Below are 22,030 nucleotides of genomic sequence, written 5' to 3' on the forward strand. Positions count from 1 at the left end.
GCCCCAGCAGCTCTGCGGCGAGGAGGAGGAGCGGGAGGAAGCTCCTGACGTAGGAGAGGAGGATGGATGAGAGGGAGATGTTTATTTCTCGCACAAGGGGCAAACATGGGCGAGGGTCTCAGCTGTGAGGCAGCCCCTTCCCCACTGTAGCAGAAACCTGGGGGGCAGGAGGAGGGGAGCTGCAGCCCCAGTCACTGTCCAGCATTATGGAACTGGGAGCACTGGGGCCAGACAGTGTTCCTGCCCCCTGGGATGGGGGAGATAGGGGGATCCCCAGGGCTCTTCTTGTTGGGGGGGGGTCCTGTCTCCTTTCGGGGGGGCTCAGGAGCAGCTGCTTCTCCGCCGGCGCAGCAGCGTGACAGGGTGGCTGTCCTTCTCCTCCTGGTCACTCTCGCAGCAGCGCTGGGGGCACAGGGGGGCTGGAGGGCAGGGGCAAGACCCCCACCCAAGCAGATAACCCCCCTAGGGGAGAGGAATCCTCCCGCCCAGGAGTAAGGACCCCCCCCATGGGAGAGGAACCCCCCCAAGGTGAGAGGATTCCCCCGGGGGAAAGGGCACCCCAGGTGGGCACACACAGCCTCCCCACTTCCATTTGAGGGGCCTGGACCCCCAAATGCCTTCTCCCCTACCCCAGTCCGGGGGGGGGGGGGTGGTCAGGGGGGTCCTGGCCGCTCACCAGCTCCTCGTCCTCCTTCCTCAGGCCGCAGAGCAGCCGCGTGCGGCACAGCCGGTTGCAGGCAGACACCATGTTGTAGGAGAGCTGGGGGGCAGGAGGGTGGGGGTCCAAGGAGGGGTCGCTCCCCTCCTCTGCCCCCCCCACCCCAGTGCTACATCCCCCCACCCCCCCAGACCACCGAGCTACAGCCAGCCCTGGGAGGGAGCACACCACCAGGGACCCCATGGGTGGTGGGACCCCACTGCTGGGTGCCCCCCATCCCCCACCCCAGGATCGGGACCCCCTTCACCTTCCACTTCCTCCGAGCGTTGAACTTGCGGAAGTTTTTCATGTTGATGGAGGAACGGCTCCGGTTCACCGCCTGCTTCCTGCTGAGGGGCTGCGGGGGGCGAGGGCACCGCGGTGTCACCGGGCCCCCACCCCGCTCCGGGGGGGCTGGCACCCACCTCCCCACCAGGCCCTCTCACCTTGATCCAGGGGTGGACCAGGCACTCGGTGGCCGTCATGCGGTGCCTGCAGCACAGAGGGATGTGGTGGCTGGGGGCGGTGGGGGTCCCTGCCCCACACATCCACCGCAGGGATGGGGAGGGAGAAGGACAAAAAAGAGAAAGGAGAAGGGGAAGGGGATGGTGGGGGTGGGGAAGGAGATGGGGAAAGGAGAAGGAGAAGGAGAAGGAGAAGGAGAAGGAGAAGGAGAAGGAGAAGGAGAAGGAGAAGGAGAAGGAAATGATGGAGTGAAGAATAAGATGAAGGGGATAGAGGAAGGAGCAGGAGATGGAGCAGGAGAAAGAAGGAGAAAGAAGGAGAAGAAGAAGAAGGAGTTGGAGAAGGAGTTGGAGGAAAAAGAAGGAGATGGGGATGGAGAAGGGGATGGAGAAAGAAGGGGATGGAGAAAGAAGGGGATGGAGAAAGAAGGGGATGGAGAAAGAAGGGGATGGAGAAAGAAGGGGATGGAGAAAGAAGGGGATGGAGAAAGAAGGGGATGGAGAAAAGGATGGAGAAGAGAAAGGAGTGGGGAAGGGGATGGGGAAGGGGATGGGGAAGGGGATGGGGAAGGGGATGGGGAAGGGGATGGAGAAGGGGATGGAGAAGGGGATGGAGAAGGGGATGGAGAAGGGGATGGAGAAGGGGATGGAGAAGGGGATGGAGAAGGGGATGGAGAAGGGGATGGAGAAGGGGATGGAGAAGGGGAGGGGGGCTCACTCTGGCTCCTTCACCAGCAGCTGCCGGATGAAGTCCTTGGCCATCTCGGAGGTCTGGCTGAAGCAGCGCTCCTCGAACTCGTAGGCACCAGCCACGACGTTGGAGAGGGTCTCAGCGTCCGTCTCACCCTGGAAGGGGGACAACCCGCTGAGCCTGTGGGAACATGACAGAGCCACTGAGTGCCAGGACAGCACCAGCTCTGCTACCCCAGCGCCTGGGCTCGGCCACGGCACGGTGTCCCCGTGCCTCAGTTTCCCGCGGCCACAGCGAGCATCACCCCGTACTCACAGGATGTAGGTGATGACCCCGATGCTCCTGAAAGGCAGAGGTGGGGGTCAGGCGCTGCCCTCCCCGGCACCCCCCCTCATGCCCTATGGCACCCAGGGGGGTCCCTAGCCACCCCTGGCTCAGCCCGTCACCCCTGGGGTCCCCACTCCTCACCACATGTCAGTCGCGGAGCTCAGCGGTTCGTAGTTGATCACTTCAGGAGCTAGGGGTGAACGTAGAGCAGGGGGGGACATTAGAGGGGACAGCACCATCCCGGTCATGTCCCTCCCTGCCTGCCTGCCTGGGGGGTCCCTTCCCCACCCCAGGGGTCCCTTTGCCACATCCCTGCAGAGCACGCCCACTGCACCCCGCAGAGGGCTGCTTGGGGACCCCCCTGGGGACCTGCCAGCCCCCTACCGATGTACTGCGGGGTCCCGCAGAGGCTCTTGAAGGTGACACCGTCTTCCAGGCGCTGGGCCAGCCCGAAGTCGATGATCTTGATCTGGGGCTTGGGGTCGTCCTTCTCCTGCAGCATGATGTTCTCAGGCTGTGGGGACACGGCGGGGTGCTGGGGGGTGCTGGGCTCTGCCGGTGGGCACAGCAGCATCCCGGGAAGGCAGGGAGTGGGAGATGCCCGGAGCAGGGGGGATGCAGCCCCTGGATCCCCCAAGAAGAAAAGAAGGGGGGTCCCCACAGGCACCTTGAGGTCAAAGTGGGCAATGCAGTGGCTGTGCAGGTACTCCACCCCGCGCAGGATCTGTCCCAGGAACTCGATGGCTTCCTCCTCCGACAGCATCTCCTTCTCCGCGATGAAGTCAAAGAGCTCCCCGCCACGGATCCTGCGTGGGGCGAGGACGGGGTGAGCTCTAACACAGCACAAAAAAGGGGGTGCCCCCACCCCGGGACCCCCACTCACAGCTCCAGGATGAGCACCACCTCAGCTCTGCTGGCGAAGAGGTCGTGGAGCCGCATGATGTTGGGGTGGTTGAGCTGGCGGAGGATGGTGACCTCCCGCTCCACCTGCGCCCGCTCCAGCCCCCGGCGGCTGCCCCGGCATCGCTGCGTCTTCACAAATTTGGCGGCGTAGAAGGTGCCGGTGCTGCGCTCCTGGCATCGCTTCACCACACCGAAGTGCCCACTGCGGCGATGCGCCGGGCTGGGGCATGGCCAGGCTGCCCCCAACACACACCAAGGGGGACAAGCCAGGTGCCCACCTGCCTTTGGGGTCCCCCTACCTGCACCCCACTCACCTGCCCAGCTTCTCCAGCAGCTCGTACAGGTCCTCCACGCTGCCCGGGCTCAGGGTGGCCACCAGCCCCTCACTCCCCACAGCCCCCGCGGGGCCAGCTGTATCCTATGGGATGCACCAGGATCTGACTCGGCCACCTACCCGGGGTACGGTGACATGCCCCATGTAGGGACCCCCATCCCACAGAGAGCACCGCAACCCCCCCAGCATGCACTAGAGGGGATTCTCTGGTGTCTAATACCATGGCTGAGCTCAGGCTCTGGCTGGCTCTCCCAGTTTGTGCTAAATTTTCCGGCACGTGGAAACGTGGAGAACTTCACCCCTTGATCCAAGCGGGCAGGAGAGGCTCAGGGGGCTTGGAAATTAGGCGGGGGCAGGCAGGGAGGGGGGTCACACCAGCCCCACTGTGTGCTGGGGGGGGATTGGGGGTGCAAAATGGGGAGAAAAACTTAACGTTGCCTGTTTGATTTTTTTTTTAAAAAGGGGTTCAAAAGTGGATAAAAGCACCACCGTGAGCTCATAATCCACGAGAGTCCGTCTGGTTGTTCCCGCAGCCCCCCGGCAGGGGACCCTGCACACGCAGCCCCCAACCTCAGCTCACCTGGGTGCTGTCAGGGGCAGCCAGGACCCCAGCCCAGCCGCCCTCAGCCATCGCTGCAAAGACAAGGTGAGGGGGAGAGGGGCTTTAGGAGGGACAGCGGGGCCACACGGAGGCCTCCAATGGGCCAGTACCCTGCCTGCACCCTGTGGTCCTGGCAGAGACCCCCCCCAACTCATTACACTGATGAGAAGGACCCAGTAAGGGGGGGCCCAGCTCTGGTCTCCGGTAGCTCCAAGCCACAAACCAGCCTCTTTCAGCTGCCGGCTCACGCAGCAGCAGGCAAACACCAGAGCCCAACCCCCCGTGCCTCAGTTTCCCCAGTTGTAAGATGGGACTAAGTGATGCTCCAGTGGTTGGGACTGAGCAGGGGTGCAGGGAAGGGGGGGGGGGGGGGGGCAGGCTCCAAGCCCCAACCTTGGGGCCACCTCAATGTCCCCAGTGCTTTGTCCCCAGGAGCAGGAGGCTTCCCAGGCTGCAGGGTTCAAGGCCAGTGGGAAAAGGGCAAGGACAGGGATAGTGGCCAGAGGTGGGGTCCTTCCCACAGGAAAAAACAGCTCGATAAGGGAGCACGAGACCCCGAGACGCCGACCCCCTCCCAGCTGCCTGGCTCTGCTTTATCTCAGCAAAAAGGATGGCGGGGCCAGATCCTGCAGCGGGGCTGCAGCAGCCAGATGCCGGTCCCCAGCCTGTGCTCAATGCGCCGGGATTTACCCCCCCAAAGCCAGGGTGCACCCGCTGCCAGGGGCTTGCTCCCCCCACTGCGGGGGGGATCCGAGCCCCCTGGGGTAGGTCCCTGGGGACCACATCGCACCAGTCGCACGCCGCCTGTCCCAGTCCCCACAGGGTTCTGCTGCACCGGTGTTCGCCCCAACAGGTGCCAGGACACCTCTTGTCCCCCCATGGTGGCCCTAAGGGACAGTCCCCAAGCCCGCTCCCCCCCCTTACTCCCCCCTGCTGCCAGCCCAGCTGTGCCCCCTTACCCCCCCAAGCCCCCGTGCCCAGTCTCCTCTCCCTCGCTCCCCAGCCAGCCAGGACAGGGGACAGCTGCTGCCCATGGTGACAATCCTGTGGCACCCCCAGGCTCGGTGGGGGGCACCCGGCCAGGCACCACTCGCCCCCAGCACGGCTCGGAGCCAGCTGGTCCCCAGGCTGGTATGTGCATGGGGGCGGCTGCGGCTGAAGCTGAGCCACCATCCCTGGCGTGTGACACGTCCACGGGGTCCAACACGCCACCCAGGCTCACAGCGTGTCCGTTTGTCCCCTGGGGGGATGGACACAAGCAGCCCATCCCCCACCACCCTACCCCTACCCCCGTCCCTTGCCGCTGAGCCCCCTCGCAGCGTGTCGCCAAGCTGCTTTCGCAGGGAGGGAAACTGAGGCACGGGTGGCCCCATGCCACCGGGACCACGGTTGAGCTCACGGCTGCAGGGGGTGGGCTCGGGGGGGCTGCGGAGGGCAGGGACACCACGCTGAACCAACACCCCAGCCCCAGCCAGCTGGAAAATGGGCTCCTGGGGAAACACCCCCGCAGGCGGCAGTGACATCCCACCACCAAAAAGCACCACAGGACCCCAAAGCTCCCTGCCCCCCCTGCACCCGGACAGCCCCCAATCCCCCGGGGGAGCAGGGACCCCTTACCTCCGTGCCAGGCTCCGCGTTCCCGGTGCCACGACGTGCAGCTCCAGCCTTCCTCCAGCAAACCCCGGCCGTGCCAGGCTTTTCCTTGAAGTCCCGGCGTTTCCCGGGAAGCCGCTGTGGCTCAGAGGAAGAAAAGCTCTTTGCGTTCCTCCTCCCGAGGACTCTTGAGAAATCCCCCTACGCTGTCCCCACGGCTGCGGAGAGGAGCTGGAAAAAGCCTTTTAGGGACAATTCCCAAGTATTTCCAGCGCTTCGGTTCCTTGAGGAGTGGCTGGGACTCAGTGGGATGAGCTGCTGGTGGCCGATGTCCCCTTGGGTGATGCCCCCCCTGGCCGATGTCCCATGACCGCTGGGTGCCCGTAAACGTGAGAATTGCAAACAGGAAACCTGGCTGACGGATAAAAATATTGTGCGGCCGCCGGAGGGGAAGCGAAGCGGCGGGTGTGAAGGTGGCGGGGAGGGACGGGGTTCTTAAGGTGGAGAGAGTCGGTGCTGGCACCGCACCGCGTGCCGGGGGATGCTGGAGGGCACCGGGCACCATCCCCACCCCGGGGGTTTGCAAAGCCACCGCTCAGCGCACCCCATCCCTGTCCCGGTGGGATGGATAAACCAACCCCAGCCCTTAATCCCTGCCCTAATCCCCAGTTCCCACAACCTCTAGGGTGCAGGCAGGTTGGCACCGCTCGTGCCGCGGGACCAGCCGGAGCCTGGCACCACCAGGAGGGAGAGCGGCGGTGGCGGCAGCTCGGCAGCTGTGTTTTCCAGCTGGGGGTCCCCGGCTGTTTGCCACCCGATGCCCCCAGCACATCCCAGGGATGCGCCCAGCTCCGGCAGCCGGTGGGGAGAAGGACACGGTGGCCGGAGCATGAGGAGGGGAAGCGGCGCCGGATCCCACCGTGCCAGGGACCGAATCCCGGCTGGCAGCACGAGCCTGGGCCAGCCGAACCCCGTTGCCCCCAGCCCAGCGGCGCGGAATCCCGGGATGCGGCTGGGAGGGACAAGGAGCCCTTTGCAGGCATGGATGGGCCAGCGGGTGGGTGGCCGGAGCCCCACCGCCCAGCCGGTACCGAGGGAGCCAGTGTCACCTGGGTGCCACCCGGTGCCACCTTCCCGTGACGTGTCCCCATCGCCCTAAGGCTCTTGCAGCTTCGGTTGCCGCTTCCTGCCCTTTGCAGGCAGCGGAGGAGTGAGCGCAGGCAAGGCGGCCGCGCTGGGGGTCCAGGGTCCCGGCGTGGCCAGGCACAGGTAGGTGTGGGTTGGGGGATTGGGGCTGGGGTCTCACCAGGCTTGTGTTTGTACCAGGGTGGGAGGAAAAAGGCCATGGAGCAAACCTCAAGCAGGAGGACTTGGGCCAGGCAAGGCACGGATGCTCCCACCACCGAAAGGCACAACGGACAAGGGGGTGCGGGGCGGGGGAGCGGGGTCCCCTGCCCATCCCAGCCCTTCCAGCCAGGTCGTACCCCCATCGCAGGGGGTCACCCAGCCCAGAAGTGTCTCAGGGGGCAAACCCAGGCTTTAGCCCATTTTGAGCCCGATTTGACCCATTTTTCACCGCAGGAGCGCAGGGTTTAGGCAGCACATCCCGCCCCCGCGAGCAACCCCCCCCCACCCCCCCCCACCCCAGCCACCTCTCCAAGGCCAAGGTGCTGGCGGGGGAAAGCAGGGATGAGCCCCCCACCTCCACCCAGGACCCACACCCAACCGGGGGACACAGCGCAAGCCGGGGACAGTGGCGTTGTCCCCAAGCGCCTGGCCACGCGCGGGCAGGACCTGAGCCAAGCTCACCGCCCCGGCGTTCCCCACGCTGGTTGGCAGCACTTTGGGTTGTTTTGTTCCGCTTTGGTGACAACTTCCCTGCCTTCCCCTGCGAGCCCGGGTGCAGGGACGGGCTGGGTGCTGCAGCCGGTGACAGGTGACAAGGTGCTGTCCCCCTCCCCCACCTGAATCCCTCTGTTTTCTGACAAGCTCCTCCAACTCCGCTTTGCTTCCCAGATCCAACCAGTCTCTCCCACCCCCCTGGAGCATCTGCTGGGGATGAACATTTTTTTGCCGAGTGTTGGTGGCTCGGGGCTGAGCTCGGGGTCCCTCAGAGGCTGCACGCAGAGCCCGGTGCCCACTGCCTTGCCCCCCTCCCCTGGGTGACCCCCCAAGACTTCCAGGGGGCTGGGGGATTCATACACTTTCCCCTCCTCCCTCGCCGGTCCCTGAGCCATCATCCCTCCTGTCCAGGGGGCGCAGGGTGGTCTCCCTGGGGAGAATGATGAGCCCAGCAGCGCCTGGGGGGGCTCATGGACCCCCCAGCACCCCCCTGCCCCACAGGCAGGGGCCCCGAGGGAGGCTTCGCTGCCCTGAGCCCGTTTCTCCCCACTCCCTGGGACAGGGGACCCCATGGATGACGACCGTCCCCTCTTCAGCACCTTCAAACCCCTCGGTGAGGACAACACAGCCAGCACCAAGCCAGGACACGACACGACCTGGGACCAGCCCCAGGGAGCAGAGCAGCCCCTGGGCCACAACGACACAGGTGGCAGGGTAGGACAAGGGCTTGCAAAGGGTCCGTTGCCCCCTGTGCCCCCCAGCTCACACACCACAGGCGCCGTGTCCTCCTGGGCTGCAATAGAAGCCCCACGTGGGGCGCAGAGCATCCTCGGGGGACATCCCCACCCGAGCCCCCGGCCGCTTTCCCCTTCCCTCCAGGCCCTGCCAGGCTCCTGGCCGTCTCCACCAGGCTGGTCCCTGCCGGAGGGTGACCTGCAGCCAGAGCTGGTGGCCCTGCGTGCCCAGACGAGGCTGTGGTTCGAGCAGACACAAGCCAGGAGGCTGGGAGCCAAGGGCGAGCTCCCAGCCTGGTTCCACGGCTTCATCAGCCGGAGGTGAGCGGGGGGGGGGGGGGGGAACTGAGGCAGGGAACGGGGTGGCCCCTTCGGCATCCCCACCCCTGGGCTCCAAAACAGGGAGTTGGATACCTGGATCCCACAAAGGGGGTGAGGGTGAGCAGCTCTAGGTCCCTGCCCGCAGGGAGACGGAGCAGCTGCTGCAGGATCGACCCCCAGGCTGCTTCCTGATCCGCTTCAGCGAGAGCACAGTGGGCTTCGTCCTGTCCTACAGGTGAGGGACCCCCGAGGGGGGGGGTTGGGGCTCCATCCCTTTCCTGCCCGCTGTGCCAACCCTGTCCCCTGTGCCGCCAGGGGCAGGGATCGGTGCCGGCACTTTGTCCTGGACCAGCTGCCGGACGGGCGGTACGTGATCCTGGGGGAGCAGAGCGCCCACGCCGCGCTGGCCGACCTGCTGCGGCACTACGCCACCGCGCCCCTCGCGCCCTACCACGAGGTCCTGACGGTGCCGTGCAGGCGGGTGAGGACCTGGGCCCTCGTTAGTCCCTGCAGCCGAGAAAAATGGAATCATTGCGGGGGGGGGGGGGGGGGGGATTTTCCCAAGCTGGGGGAATCCAAGCACCGTGAAAGCCAGAGTTGGAAGCGGAGCCACCTTGGCCATCGGGCAGCATGCCCAGAGCAGGCAGCACACCCGAGGTAGGACCATCACCCTGAGGTCCATCCCAGGCCACACACCCAGCCCGGCACCCCTCCCCTCTTATTGCAGGAAGGGGAGTCCCAAGGAGGGTCGCAGACCCCTGCCGGCAGCAGTGCTGTGCATCCCCCATCCAGCAAAGCACCAGCAAAGCCCCTGGTGTACAGCACCGTGGCCAAGGGGGTCCCGGCAGCCAGGCAGGTGGCCGCAGCCCCCCTGCTCCCTGCGGAGCCCAGCGCCGAGGGAGGCTCATCCAGGGAGGTAAAGGCACGGCAGGGGGGTGGGCACGGAAGCAAAGCTCTCGCGAGGCGAAGGGATGCAGCCGGGCTGGGGGACGCAGCCCCCGCCACCGTGGATCCACTTCTCACCTCTGACCTGTCCCATCTCTTCCCCAGGCTCCCAACGTCCCCCCGCCGCTGCCAGCCAAGGCCAGCTCCTTGGGGGCAGCTCAGGGGTCACACAGCCCCACCAGCGGTGGAGCAGCCCCCAAAGGTCCCTCCGCTCAGGTGCCAGAAGCCGCCCCCCCCGCACCACCCCCGCCACCCCCGCCCGCCGATGCCAAGTACCAGCAGCTCATGTGCTTCCACACCTACGCCGAGCCCCACGAGGGCATCGCCCCCAGGCCCCCCGCCCGCGAGGGGCTGCAAGAGCCCATCCCCTTCTACGCCATGGGCAGGGGGTCCAGCCCCGGCACCAGCCACGAGGAGAACATCTACTCCGAGGTGGCGCTGGCCCAGCAGGATCTGCCCGCTCCGCTTCCCGGGGGATCCCGAGGTGGCTTCTCCACGCTGCCCCCCAAACCCCGCGCTCACCGCTGGCTCTTCCGCAGCGCGTCCAGCCAAGCTTCCAAGAGGCGGCAGGTCCCGGCAGCTCCCAGCACCGTTGGGAAGGTGGGAGAAGCTTCCAGCCCGGCTGGGGAGGTGCGTTCCCCACGGTGGGGCACGGTGCAGAGCCACTCGCTGCTCTAGAGCTCAGCACCAGGGCTCAGTGAGATCCCCCCTAGAGCCCAGTGGGTCAGGGAGATCCCCCCTAGAGTCCAGAGGGTCGGGGTCTGCTCCACAGCGGGGTCACAGCAGGACAATGGGGTCCCCTGCCCCACTGGCGCGATGGTCCCCAACTCGTACCCGAAGGGGGAAGGGGGGGCGCAGCGGTGGGCTGGGGGGTGGTGAAGGACCAACTCTCAGGTCCCAGCTCCGCCAGCACCAGCTCAGGGCCCGTTTCTCCTCAGGGCACCACGAACCCTCGGCTCGAGCTCCCCGATGCCGGTCGCAGCCGCGGGACGAGCGCTGCAAAACAAACCCCAGCTGCAGCGGGGCAGAAAGACCCCGAAAACATTTACGAGCAGGTTTCTGGACACCGTCTCTAAGCCGGGCGGACGGGCAGGTCTAAGGCAAGAGCCAGCTCCCGGGCAGAAGGGAATTCTCCGGCTCCTCCAGCGCCGGAGGCAGCTCTGGGATGCAGGGGGAGAGGTCCAAGGCACAGACAGGCAGCGCCGTGGCCGGTCCGCTCTGCACTGGGATTCCCACGCCTTTCCCGAGCCCTGCGAGGCGGTTAGAAGAGGGGAAACGGATTGAATTTTATCTTTCAACGCATGCGGAGATCTCTATTCACAGAACAGGGATGGAAAAAGCGATTACAGTAAAAAAAAAAAAAAAACAAAAAAAACCAAGACAGATTTTGAGCGCGGCTGGTGCATCCACTCGGATATGAAATCGGCCACGAGCCGGAGCGCCACGGCAACCTGGCAAGCAGGGCCACCCCAACCATCACGAGCCCAGCGCCCACACCTCCAAGCCCTGCCCGTTTCCTCAGCCGCAAACACCAGCTAACACCAAACCCAAGGACCAAATTCAGCTGCTGGGTGGGCGACGCAGATTCAGGGCTACGCCGCGGTGCCCAGCACCATGCAAAACCCTGGACTCGTCGTTTTGCGGGAGATGACACGGAGCCGGCGTCATTCTCACAGCAGACAGGGCACACCCAGCCTTAAACCGAGCAGAAAGTGCACAAAAACAGCCCAACCCCCCCCCCCCAGCTCAGATGTGTCAGAGCTTCAGGACACAGAGGGAAAAGGGGGGGTTGTGGTTGTTTTCTTTTACCTCTCGGGGAAAAATTCGCTTTTGCTTTTTCCAAGCCTGTATTTTGTTGCTCTTAAATAGCTAGAAGCAGAGGGCGAGTCAGCTGAGCCTCGGAACTCCCCTCTAGTGCTAAAAGTGAGCCACTGCACACTGCAAATTAAAAAAAAAAAAAAATAAAATGAGGAACCCGTGACCTCCAGCCTCCCTCTTGGCTGGCTCCAGGATTCCAGGACTCCACGGTCCCACCGAGGCCACGGAAACCCTCCAGCACCGTTGCCTCGCTGCGCCGGAGCGTGAACGCCAAGCCTCGGCGTTGTAAACTGCTGAATCCACGGCGGTGACCGTAACCCACTGCTGGGGTCTGCACCCCGGGGGGGGCTGAACTCCCTCGGCCAAGCGTTTCGGCACCAGCTGCACAACGGCATCTGCTCGGCTAATAAATCCAGGCAGCCGCTCCCAAAAAACGGGCTGCAGCGGAGGTGCTCCGGCCTTCCCGGGGAGGGGAGAAGGAAAAGCAACGCCCTGAGCAAGGAGTTGAGCACCTCGTGATGGAAACAGGTGTCGTTCGGTTCATTTAAAAGTTTATTCCTTTATCAAATCTCTTTTTGGAGGATTTCGCTGTACATATATGAATAAATTACTCAACAGTAACTTTATTCCGGTCATTCAAATACTCAAAACAGGCTCTGCAAAGTACTAAAACATCCAGGGAACTAAACTAGAAATCAGATTATTTTAAAATACTCTAAGGAAAGACTTCATTCATGGGGGTCTGTTTGCCTTTTTTTTTTTTTTTTTTTAAACAGATAACACGGGAGAAAAACAACCTCTTGGGAGTTTTTCTACACGGAGTAACAAATATTAGCTGGTTTAGCTGCGGTTACAACAAATATAACCCGTAGTGGTGGGAATGTAAGTTAAATAACCAGACCAGCTCTCTGTTCCCTTCGGCATCACACCCTTTGGTGAACAACAAACTAAGTGAGGCCACAGAGATTTGGCTAAAAGATCCATGGATCTGGCCACCAAAGGCTGCACATGATTTGCAGTCATTATCGCCTAGACCTAATACTTTAAATAAAAGAAAGATTTCACTTTAAAAAGTTAAGGCCGGATATGGTCTCCTCTTCCCAGCCAGGAGGGTAAAGTTAACACTTAATTGAAACAGAATTGATACAAACAAGCTGGGGAAAAAATAAAATAATAATAAAAAAAAAGTACAGTTGGCAGCCTTCATCTGTGTCTGCTGAGAGGAAATACCGCTGCTTCACTCGCCGAGCTCGCTGCCAGCTGCACTGCACCGTGTGACGCTGGGAATACTCAGTTCCACGAGTCTGGAGAGCAGCCTGGTACAGCGCTGGAGGCCTTGGGTCAAGGGGAGGGGGAAAAAAAAAAAAAAAAAAAAAAGAAAAAGAAAAAAAACCCAACCAAAAGGAAAAGAAATGTACATACACACAACGATCACGTTTATCCAAAAGCCCTCAGCAGCGCCTCGTGCTGGGCGAGAGATCCTCACTGCTTAGTGTGTTCCACACTCGGGGCGTTTTCACCTCTGTTGCAAGCTCTGACCTGTAAAGGAGTTTCCCCTCAGCATGGTTCGAGACATACAGGCTGGCGGAGCTGAGAAGAAAAACACTAACTTAGCCACATTTTCTCAAAAATAAAAGGGACCAAACCAACCATTTGCATGAGAGGAGCACTGGATTTACTTGGACGTGAGTAAGCAGCCGCAAGGACTTCTCAAATAAAAGGAAAAAAAAAAAACCACCAAAAACCAAAACACAACCCAAAGCCAGGCTTGCTCTGGAAACTCACTGTCTTTTAGAAAAAAAGAAAAAAAAATAAGAGAGTTACACTCAATGCACAGCGAGTCCAAGAAAGGAGCAAAGTGGGAAATGGAAGTTTATTGAGACTCTGCCTACGGTTCCAGTGGCGAGGCTACGTCGAAGGAGCGTAGCCCCCGTACCTACAGGACAAAAGCTCCAAGCCTTGCACCGGGCACATCTCCTGCAGCTGCTTTGGGACCGTCACCAGTCGTACGGAACAGATTTGACTTGAACCTTTGCCACATTCTTGTTTATAAGGAGGGAGGGGAAAGATTACAGGTGGAGTTTCAGGACCAGCTTGCATTAAACCTTTCTCCTGACAGGCAGGGGAGCGCACTATCCTCCCACCCGCTGAGCAGACCACGTTCTACACGGGGCCTGGTTGATCTCCAGAAGGCCAGGAGAAGTCTGACACAGTAGGTCACCTGGGACGACAGCCAAAAAGCGGGACAGAGGTGTTAGAATCCGTATTTGGCTTGAGTCTGACGTCTGCTGAGCTTGTTTTCAGACCATGTGTTTTTCAGTTCCAGTTCTCTTTCCTTCGCCTGCAGAAATGGAGAGGATAAACATCAGCGTCGCCGCTCCCCGACTCAACAGCCTTTCACTCTCCTCTGCCCCTGCTGACGGGGATTACAGAGCGCTTCAGCGAGAAGCCTCGTTACAGCAGTTAGCACAATTATCTTGACAGAGGCCTGAATTAATTGGGATGCACAGGCATTTCATTCATGCTGAAAAAAACCAGCTTCTCTTATGGGGTGGTCATGGCAGCCGCTTGCTAACCGCACGGCAGCGGTGCGGAATTAAGACAGGAAGCAGAGAGTCTCGGTGACGCGTAGAACCACGCACACTGGAGCTGGGCAAGAGGTGAAGAGCAAAGCAAAGCAAAAAGCAAGCTAGAAGCTCAGTGCCATGACACCCCCAAGGCCAAGGCACTGCTGCCACAAGGCTGTTTGGGCCACCAGTGGCAGCACGGCCACCTCTGTCCCTGTCAGAGCCACTACAGGTCTCAGCCAAGGCTCGGGGCACTCAGTCGGGGAGAGCTCCTCGAAGAGCAGCTCCACCAGCTCCACCTCGTGCTGCCAAGCATGAAGCCTTGTAATCCTGCCTGGATGGTTTGAAAGGAAAGCTGCTCACCTGATGGATCAGGTATGTGATCTGGTGTTTCCTCCTTTGCTGTCCCGTGGGCTGATCTCCTTTTTTCTAGAAAGCAAAACCAAGTGAACCGTTAAACCTGGAAAGATCCTGTCCCAGACAGCGATTCGAGAAGCATTTGTTTCATATCAAACAGCTCTGGGCAGATTCCCTAAGCTGAAGCAGCTCCTGGCCCGCCTTTACCACCTGCACGCTGGGACTGTGTTTTGAGAAGCTCTGCTGGTCTCTTGTGTTTAATTATCTAGACAACACTAACACAAGGGCCCCTGTCCCCCCACCCTGGGGACCCTGTGGCATCTCGTCCAGCCCCAGCTGCGGCTGAAATGAGACCCGAACAGAGGTCCCCAAGCCAGCACTCCTCCCTGCCTGCCTGTACCTTGCTGAACGATTTCATGGTCTTCTCCTCCGTTAAGGATTTGGTCAGCCACTGCTGGGCTCCGCTCAGCTGATCGTCACCTTTGATATCCACAAAGTTGATCTCTTCCCTCCCTCGGTTCCGCTTGCCTTGCAGGCGCTTGAACTGAAAGAACAGAAATAACCAGAGTTAAGACATGCACAGCACGCACCAACGCCAACCTGAAACAAGTAAAGGTAGATGGGATCTGAGCCTCAGCTCCCTGAGCATGGGACAAGCCACGTCAACAAACATTTTTCCAGCCAGGACTTTTTTTCTTTAGGAGAGTTCTGGTTTGCTATAGATCAGAGGAAAATGAGATTATAACCTTCAAGCTATGCAGAAGAGAAAACAGCATTTACTCTTGCTTTCAGTCTGGTTCAGAAGACCCTCGGACTCCCAAATCTCTCGTTTGAAGTGCTAGGGAGGCACCTGAAGCTGTGCTGCTACCATATCCGCCTCCTGTAACAGAAATCCACCTCTAAAATAAAGAGGTCCCCTGAAGAAGCAAGCACCAGATGGGCTACCACCTTCCGCAGCACCGACTGGCCCAGCTAACGAGGCTGGCAGTTTCTAGATGAAGGCAACAATGGGAAAAGCGGGTTTTAAAACAGGTTTTTGAGCATTTGAAATAAGTAGGGAATTTGCTGCTATGCTAGAGGACGTACCGTGAAGGTATCTGAACAGAAACTCATCTGCACCTCAGCAAGCAACACCCCTCCACGCCCCTTTGTCTGCCCCAGGTGCCCCTCACGAGAATGAGACGGGGCTCGGTAAAAGTAACAAACAGAACTAAGTGGGACTTAATTACAAAGCAAGCAAGCTCCATCCAGAGCAGAAACCCAACAGACTGCTGGAAGGACACCACCCCGTGTCCACGACACGGCACTAGACCCCACGGAACAACCACCCAGCCCAACTTGGGACGAAGCCCAGGTCGTGTCGGTGGGGCAGGACCGCGGCTGCCAAGCGGGTCCTACGTTCTAGCCAAGCTTCAACGCAAATTCCGCAGCGGGATAGTAAAGTGCCAACCGCTTCGTCGTCTATGAAGGAGGAGTCGGTGCTCATCTCCTGCGGCGGTGCCTGGGCCGGTTCCACCTCCTGGTAGTAGCCGCTGCTGTAGTAATCCTGTCAGCGAAAGGAAAACCAGTTTGTCACGAGAGCGGAGCAAGATTGATCCTGGAGCAACCACACACGGAGCGCTGAATGGCGTACCTCGCTCCCCGAGCTGCTGCTTTTTCACCTAGAGGCACTTCACCCCACCTCTGGGGAGTACAGGCCGTTCGTTACACGGCTACCTCCTCCCAGGGCAGACCGAAGCAGTCATTAACCACATCTCATTACTCTGGAGCCCGCTACTCTTCAGTAGTGCCAGAGTACAGCATTTTTTTCCAGAGGTACTCAACAACAAATACTTTGCTGAATTACTAGAAATAACCTGGCTTCCGCCACCGGCTCTGGCAAGCCCCGATTTTGCACCCTGACAACAACAGGGGCAGTTGCACAGGGGCGTTTTAAAATGAGTGAGTGCAGCTATTAAACATTCATCCAGCAAAGAGCATCTCCAGCTCTCGTGCCAGGGGAATCCTGTTGTGCTAAGTGCTGTGGATCTCTGCTCCTTGTCCCAGCTAGCTCAGACAGGTTAGATTCCCACCAGCCGCCGCCTGCTCCCGTAGCTAATTCGGAGCCCTGCGCCCCGGACGCCTTTTCAGAGCGGAACCACCAAGCTTCACCTCCCAGTCGGCAAACCCACCTGATAATATGCACCAGCCATGCCGGCCTCGCTGTAGGCAGGGAACTGGCTGTACGTCTGGCTGCCGTAGTCTTCTCCCGGTTTGGGTGCCCAACTGTGCTGAGCACCGCTGGAGCCCGCGCCCGTCTTGAACTCCAGAGGGGCGTTAGCAGCAGCGTCCTGGAACTGGGGCTCTGTCTCTGTCCCGGGCGGGGGGTCCTCTGACACCACCGTGCCAGAGTACATGTACGCCTCGGCACCCACGAGGCTGGGCTCGCTCCTGTCGGACAAGGAGAAGTAGTTCTCTGGTTCGACCTCTTCGTCGCTGTCGTCGTCTTCCTGCGTGATCTGCTTGGTTACCTGCAGGGCAGCACTCTTGGCAGCGGCTTTGATAGCAGACGGAGAAGGAGTGGTGGGCACCGCTGGCTTGGACAGAGGTTTTGTTTTGGAGGAAGAGGTCGGGGCTTTAGCTGGCTTTGAGTCAGAAGCGTTTTCTCCCGCTTTCCTCGAGAAAGCGTAGGGCAAAAGTAACCGATTGGTCTCTTTCACTGTCAAATTTTTGGGTTGAGGAAGCAAAGCAGACAAGCCAGAGCCCTCGCCGCGTCCCTGGTGAGTTTCATGCAGGGCAAATGGTTCACAGAAATAAAGAGAAATGAGTGAGACTCTTTCCTTTTTCTGACTCCCTGCCAATTATCTCCTTCAACTCTAACAACATTAATGGGTTTCCCATTGCTCAGCACAATCGTTTGCTACTTTGAACACGCTGCAGGGCTTTCTTGCACAAAAGGCCAGTGGGACTTAAGGGAAACATGGTACTTGCAAATATCTACCAACTTCCCAAATCCATGTCTTTTTTTTTTTCCTGAGACTTAAATTTATGAAATTGCCCAAAAAAAGGGACTTGACACCCCAGGGGATTTCAGGAATATTATACACCAAAAGCCACGTGCTAATCAGGGTGGCTGATTTACTCTAGTGGAAGCCCAAGATCTGTCACAGTCAAATGCCTCTTTCCTGTGAAACCTGTTTAATTGAATATACTAGGTATTTACCTGAAGCGTGTTTTTCTTCTTTGCTGGTTCATCTTCCTCTGAATCTGACTGAGAAAGAAAAACAGAGCTTAGCACAGCTTGAGATATTAAAATAAAAGAAAAGCCCACCCACTATTCAATTTATTAAATTTTCAGTTTGAACCAGACAAAGCATCACGGTAACGTGGATCCGGATTTATAATCTGCCAAGAGCTGAGCTAAAAAGCGACACTGGGATGTGGTCAAGCTCTTTTTCCACAGTCTTGCTGATGCATCTATCTCAGGGCAAAGGGAGATAAAAGCCTGCCCTGGTGACTACTGTGAGAGATAAACAAGCCATCCACAGCGAAAGCAGGACCACAGTACTTGCCACTACAATTTAGAGATAGCTGAGTCCAGGCAGAGGCAGAAAGATCAGCTGCATTCTGCTGGAAAACGTGCAGCTTTACAAACAGGTCAGCATCACTTCTTAAAAATCTTGTAAGAGCAAAGCCATCCACAGCCAAACGATAATCTCCCACTTGAGCTCATTTATGCAATTTACGGAACAGAAAAAAGGATTTGCTAACCCAAAATTCCAAATTTTCAAGGCAGCTTTTTAATCCTGCTCTAAACCAGAGTGGGTGGGCAGAGAAACTCAGCTGCTACATATTTGGCTCCTGTCAGAAATTAGCATTTGGAAAGCCAACAGCTCAAGAATTTTATTTCTTTTTTTTTTTTTTTTATAAACCACAGGAAAACAAACCTAAAGCAAGGCAAAGAACACAAGCTACACAGCATAAGGTCAGCGCTCTCTTTCAAAGTAAGTTCATAGAAGGGAAGCACAAAACCATACAAAGCAAGGGTGTAAAAATTCGCTGCGAGGATTAACGGGGAGTTGCTCACAATAACGTTGCCCAATATCCATTTAAAACTTGAGTAGAAAGTCTGGTGTCTCTGGCATCAGAAAAGGCCCTTAACATCTTTATTGTTTTATAGCTTTGCAGAGCACTTTAAAGAGATTACAGGAAACAAGGTCTTCTGCCAGTTTACTATCTAAATTATAAAACAGGACAAAGACAAAGAACATGCATAAATAAAGGCAAGTCAAGAGTGGCCATAAAACCCCCCTGCCGCATTTGGGAGAGAGGAGATAAAGCAGACTGCCCAGGAGCATCTCCACAGGTGCAAACAAAAGCGATGGGAGGTATTTTAAGGAGAAAGAAGGAATAAGCAGTGATGAGGATGTCAGTCCCGGGCCAAGGGACTTCCAGGAATCCCAAACAGGAACCTCTCAGACCAGCTCTGGTTTTAAGGTACTTTTTCTCCCTTCAGCATTCATTCGCTCGACACTGATGATCTCTAGTTTTCTTGTTCAAAGCCAATACACTGGAACACAGAGGGGGAGACGAAGGGGGAGAAGAAATCTCCTTTCATTTCAGCTTATTTCAGTAACTGTACAACCAGCAGGGCAGCAAAGAGCCCTGGACACTTGCTTTATTGTGAAGTGCCTGTTCCAAAGCACTGCAAGAAAGTGAGTAAGCAAAAAGTGGGTATGAGAGAACGGGATATCCCTCATCCATTTGTCTAAAAGGGACAGCCATGCATCCCACCACCTCTGCCACCTTTAGGAGCCGTGGAATGAGGAGCTGTGGAATTTGCCAGACTGGGTTGGTTATCAGTGAGCAGCAGAGCGTGGTTCAGAGACAGCCAGGAAGCCCGTGTCCGCTCACTCGCTCTCCCCACGCCGCCACAGACTGCTCTTCCAGCAAAGCGAGATGCACTGACTTCGTTTCAGCTCCCCCAGGCACAAGATGCTGGCAGACCGCTATTAGTTGATGCTGTTTATAAATCCAGAGAGCCAAACCTCTTCCTCGAGCTACCTATCCCCATGGAAATGACCCTAAGCCGCAGTTCAACTCTTCCTACAGCCAGAGGCACTCATGTCTCACCAGAGCCAGCGACCAAGGCCAGACACAGCCACACGGTGGTCACATCCACCCTACAACAGTGCTGTCCCGGTGCAACCAGCAAAGGGGAGAGATGAAAAGCTGATCAGCAGGGACACCCAGGAAAAAAAAAAAAGGGAGGTGGGCACAAAGAGCCTGGCCCTGCTCTCACCACCAAACAGCCTGGATTCAGTGCTCAGGAGCCCCATAAGGTGCAGGGCACTGCAAACATGAAAAAGCACAAGCTAAGAGGGAAATGATTACTTAAAAGTCTGGAGAATGCCTGAAGCACTGATTTGACAGGAAAATCTAATCAATTGCACAGCAAACAAAAGAGGAGATTTTTTGGGGATACCCCCGCGAAAAGCCATAGGGCTCCACATCATCAACTGGTTAACTTCGGCAATAAACAAGGGTGCAGATAATCTGGGTTTTGCTGTTATTATGATTATAAATAAGGTTTCTATATCAGTTTAATTCTGCAAAGCGCTTTAGGATTAGGGCGGGCAGCCAGGACAAATCTCCTCGTAGATGCCACAATAGGTTTCGGTACCTTGCTATAATATGATGGGAGAGAGCAAGGAAAGAGAGGCTGTGTTTTATGGGCAGACAAATCCACTGGGGGATTGCTCCAAGGAGATTCCACACACAAAGGTGCTCCTTCTGGGGAGGGCTCAAGCGGGCCCCCCCCGCCCCAGGCAGAGCTGGTGGTTTATTTCATACTCACATCTCCCTTGTGCAACTCGGGCGCCGTGATCCGCACCGGCTCTGTCCTCTTCTTTGGCTTGGGGAGGCTCAAATCCACCCCAGCGCCGGGCAGAGCAGCAGAGGCCGAGACAGGAGGGGGTAGGCTGAGGGTAGAGGCAGCGGTCGTGGTGGCAGCGTTCCTCGGGGGAGGCAGGAGGAGCCCCCCCAGCCTGGACTGCTCCCCGCTCCCGTTCCCGCTGGCGGCCGGCTCGGGCAGGCTGACGGCCGCGGCCTGGCCCGGGCTCATGGCCGGCGGGGGGGTGCTGAAGCCCCTCATGCCAGGCGGGGGGCCCATAAGGAAGGGAGGGGGCGGCCCGCCGTGGGGTGGCGGCAGCAGGGGGAAGCCGCTGCCCAGCGGCTGGTGAGGCGGAGGCAGCGGGGGCATCACGGGGGCTTTCGGGGGAGGCAAGGTGGCGAAGAGCCCCCGGGCCGGCGACTGCTGTGCTGCCTCATCAGGAGGAGCGGCGGCTTCCTCCTCCTCGCCCCCGGCCTCCTCCGCATCACTCTCCTCTTCGCTGCTGGCATAGGCCACCAGGGACATGGCCCCCCGAGGAGGGCGGCCCTCCGCGGGCAGGAGCCGCTACGCGAGGCCGAGGATCCGCCCTCCCGGCTAGGCCGCACTGCCGCCGCGCCCTCAGCGACCGTAGCGGGGAGGAAAGGGAGGGTGGGGGCGAGGCTAAGCCGCCATGGCGGCCCCACCCCCGCGCAGCGGCGGGGCCACGGGCTCGGAGAGCCGGTGAGGCGGCCCAGCACCCGGCTCCGCACCCGGCGCGCCGCGCTCCCAGATAATGGCTGCCGGCAGCGCCCCCCCAGCTTCCCGCGCCTCAGCGCCGCCGGACTACAACTCCCGGCGTGCCCCGCGCGCTTCCCCGCCCGCCTCCCAGCGCACCCCGCCGCGCGGCACTATGGGAAGTGTAGTTTGCGGCGGCTCCCGGCGGGACCACCGCTCCCGGCATGACCCGCGGGGCGGGGCCGAGGGGCCGGGACCTGACATGGCGGGGGAGCCAGGCCCTAGAGCGGGAAGGCCGCAGGCAGCTGGGACGGGCCTGGGGGAGTCGGTGAAGGGGTGGGGAAGCGCTAGGGGCAATGTCTGGCTTGGTCTAGTTGAGCCCACCAAGGCCAGGCCTAGTCAGAGCTTAGACCAGGCCTGGCCAGGCCCTGAGGTGAAGCGCGGCTTAGCCCGGTTGGAGGCGGCGAGAGGCCTAGGCCCCCACCAGAAGCCTCCGAGGAGGCCAAGGGACGGGCCAAGAGGAGCTGGCCTAACGCGGCCTGCTCGGAGGGCTTCCCACTGAGGGCTGCTGGGCGCGGGGGGCCTGCCCGAGCTCCCCCTGTGCGGGGCAGGGCCGCTGGGGAAAGGCGGGCCTCCCCCCGGCTTGGTGGGGCCGCTGCGCGGCCTGTGGGTGGGCTCCGGCCCAAGGGCCCACGGGGCCCCTCGCCCTGCCCGGGTGCGATGGGCCCGGCTGCCCTCCGGAGGCCGCCCGCCCGGACTACAACTCCCGGCGCTCCCCGCTGCCCTCCCCCGGGCCGTTTCCCCGCCTTGCTCGCCAGGCCGTTTAGTTAATCGCCAAACCCAGCCGTGGAGCGGGGGACTACAGCTCCCGGCGTGCCCGGAGACACCGGCGGGACCCCGGCGCCGGGCTGCTGTGTCACTGCAGGGGGACAGAGCGACGTGGGGGTGGGCACCTCTACCAGCTAGCTGGTTCCCTGTCTGCCTATTCATCCCTGCCTGTTTAATTTTGAGGCAGGAGCTGTGCTTAGGGCTGTGAAACCCGGTGGAAAGCTTTGCTGGAGCAGGGGTGGAGATGGGAGTTCTCTCTTGTCGCAGCGGGGGCCCTGGCCAGGCCTCCCTGGTTTATTCCTTTAGCGCTTAACTGACTTTAGGTTTGACTCCGGTGACCTCCTTCTGGTTTGTTCTGGCCTTAATAAGAAGAGAGCTGGGCTCTGAATTTGGGTCCCCAATGCAAAGCCCAAGGAAGTAAT

The 22,030-nt window shown here is 59.6% G+C and overlaps 3 protein-coding genes across 17 annotated transcripts; 1 reads left to right on the plus strand and 2 right to left on the minus strand.

Annotated features, from left to right (window-relative positions):
* Nucleotides 1–63: 63 nt before the first annotated feature.
* Nucleotides 64–6,025, minus strand: LOC308055296 (death-associated protein kinase 2-like). Of its 5 annotated transcripts, XM_080369115.1 has the most exons (13): nt 5,635–6,020; nt 3,997–4,049; nt 3,397–3,500; nt 3,063–3,284; nt 2,847–2,985; nt 2,564–2,693; nt 2,321–2,369; nt 2,168–2,194; nt 1,880–2,032; nt 1,144–1,189; nt 966–1,055; nt 677–760; nt 64–402 (listed from the first exon to the last, which is right to left on the minus strand). In XM_080369115.1, the coding sequence occupies exons 2-13, from the start codon at nt 4,045–4,047 to the stop codon at nt 322–324; spliced, it is 1,176 nt and encodes a 391-aa protein (XP_080225241.1). In that variant the 5' UTR covers nt 4,048–4,049; nt 5,635–6,020; the 3' UTR covers nt 64–321. The 5 variants fall into 5 exon arrangements, 4 of the variants coding, with proteins under 4 accessions (XP_080225241.1, XP_080225239.1, XP_080225240.1 ...); XM_080369113.1 differs by having other exon boundaries at nt 1,894–2,007; nt 2,564–2,985; nt 5,635–6,025; XM_080369114.1 differs by having other exon boundaries at nt 1,894–2,032; nt 2,564–2,985; nt 5,635–6,025.
* Nucleotides 6,026–6,759: 734 nt separating this feature from the next.
* On the plus strand, nt 6,760–12,038 carry SH2D2A (SH2 domain containing 2A). Of its 4 annotated transcripts, none has more exons than XM_080369116.1 (9): nt 6,760–6,879; nt 8,015–8,166; nt 8,332–8,507; nt 8,653–8,742; nt 8,823–8,988; nt 9,235–9,423; nt 9,558–9,668; nt 9,992–10,082; nt 10,391–12,038. In XM_080369116.1, exons 2-9 carry the CDS (start codon nt 8,023–8,025, stop codon nt 10,549–10,551), a joined length of 1,128 nt encoding a protein of 375 aa, XP_080225242.1. In that variant the 5' UTR covers nt 6,760–6,879; nt 8,015–8,022; the 3' UTR covers nt 10,552–12,038. The 4 variants fall into 4 exon arrangements, with proteins under 4 accessions (XP_080225242.1, XP_080225243.1, XP_080225244.1 ...); XM_080369117.1 differs by having other exon boundaries at nt 9,992–10,052; XM_080369118.1 differs by lacking the exon at nt 9,558–9,668.
* On the minus strand, nt 11,810–20,863 carry PRCC (proline rich mitotic checkpoint control factor). 8 transcript variants are annotated; one of them, XM_080369106.1, is made up of 8 exons: nt 20,031–20,857; nt 17,397–17,444; nt 16,366–16,950; nt 15,645–15,740; nt 14,595–14,738; nt 14,201–14,266; nt 13,492–13,611; nt 11,810–12,809 (listed from the first exon to the last, which is right to left on the minus strand). In XM_080369106.1, the coding sequence occupies exons 1-7, from the start codon at nt 20,589–20,591 to the stop codon at nt 13,525–13,527; spliced, it is 1,587 nt and encodes a 528-aa protein (XP_080225232.1). In that variant the 5' UTR covers nt 20,592–20,857; the 3' UTR covers nt 11,810–12,809; nt 13,492–13,524. The 8 variants fall into 8 exon arrangements, 6 of the variants coding, with proteins under 6 accessions (XP_080225232.1, XP_080225231.1, XP_080225230.1 ...); XM_080369105.1 differs by having other exon boundaries at nt 11,810–12,860; XM_080369104.1 differs by lacking the exon at nt 11,810–12,809 and having other exon boundaries at nt 13,125–13,611; nt 20,031–20,856.
* Between the last annotated feature and the right edge of the window lie 1,167 nt (nt 20,864–22,030).

The sequence above is a fragment of the Falco punctatus genome, assembly GCF_963210335.1.
Source record: "Falco punctatus genome assembly, chromosome: 18".
In the NCBI taxonomy this organism is placed as follows: Eukaryota; Metazoa; Chordata; class Aves; order Falconiformes; family Falconidae; genus Falco; species Falco punctatus.

Excerpts from the sequence above, each read along its gene's own strand:
- SH2D2A (XM_080369116.1), top strand. The coding sequence starts at position 8,023 with ATGGATGACGACCGTCCCCTCTTCAGCACCTTCAAACCCCTCGGTGAG. Across the intron at positions 9,669-9,991 it reads CCAAAGGTCCCTCCGCTCAG|CGCGTCCAGCCAAGCTTCCA; the intron begins GTGCCAGAAGCC and ends GCTCTTCCGCAG. Across the intron at positions 10,083-10,390 it reads CTTCCAGCCCGGCTGGGGAG|GGCACCACGAACCCTCGGCT; the intron begins GTGCGTTCCCCA and ends GTTTCTCCTCAG.
- LOC308055296 (XM_080369112.1), bottom strand. The coding sequence starts at position 4,047 with ATGGCTGAGGGCGGCTGGGCTGGGGTCCTGGCTGCCCCTGACAGCACC. Across the intron at positions 2,033-2,167 it reads GGGGTCATCACCTACATCCT|GCTCAGCGGGTTGTCCCCCT; the intron begins GTGAGTACGGGG and ends ATGTTCCCACAG. Across the intron at positions 761-965 it reads ACGCTCGGAGGAAGTGGAAG|CTCTCCTACAACATGGTGTC; the intron begins GTGAAGGGGGTC and ends CCTGCCCCCCAG.
- PRCC (XM_080369106.1), bottom strand. The coding sequence starts at position 20,591 with ATGTCCCTGGTGGCCTATGCCAGCAGCGAAGAGGAGAGTGATGCGGAG. Across the intron at positions 15,741-16,365 it reads TGGCTGGTGCATATTATCAG|GATTACTACAGCAGCGGCTA; the intron begins GTGGGTTTGCCG and ends TTTCGCTGACAG. Across the intron at positions 14,267-14,594 it reads CCATGAAATCGTTCAGCAAG|AAAAAAGGAGATCAGCCCAC; the intron begins GTACAGGCAGGC and ends TTTGCTTTCTAG.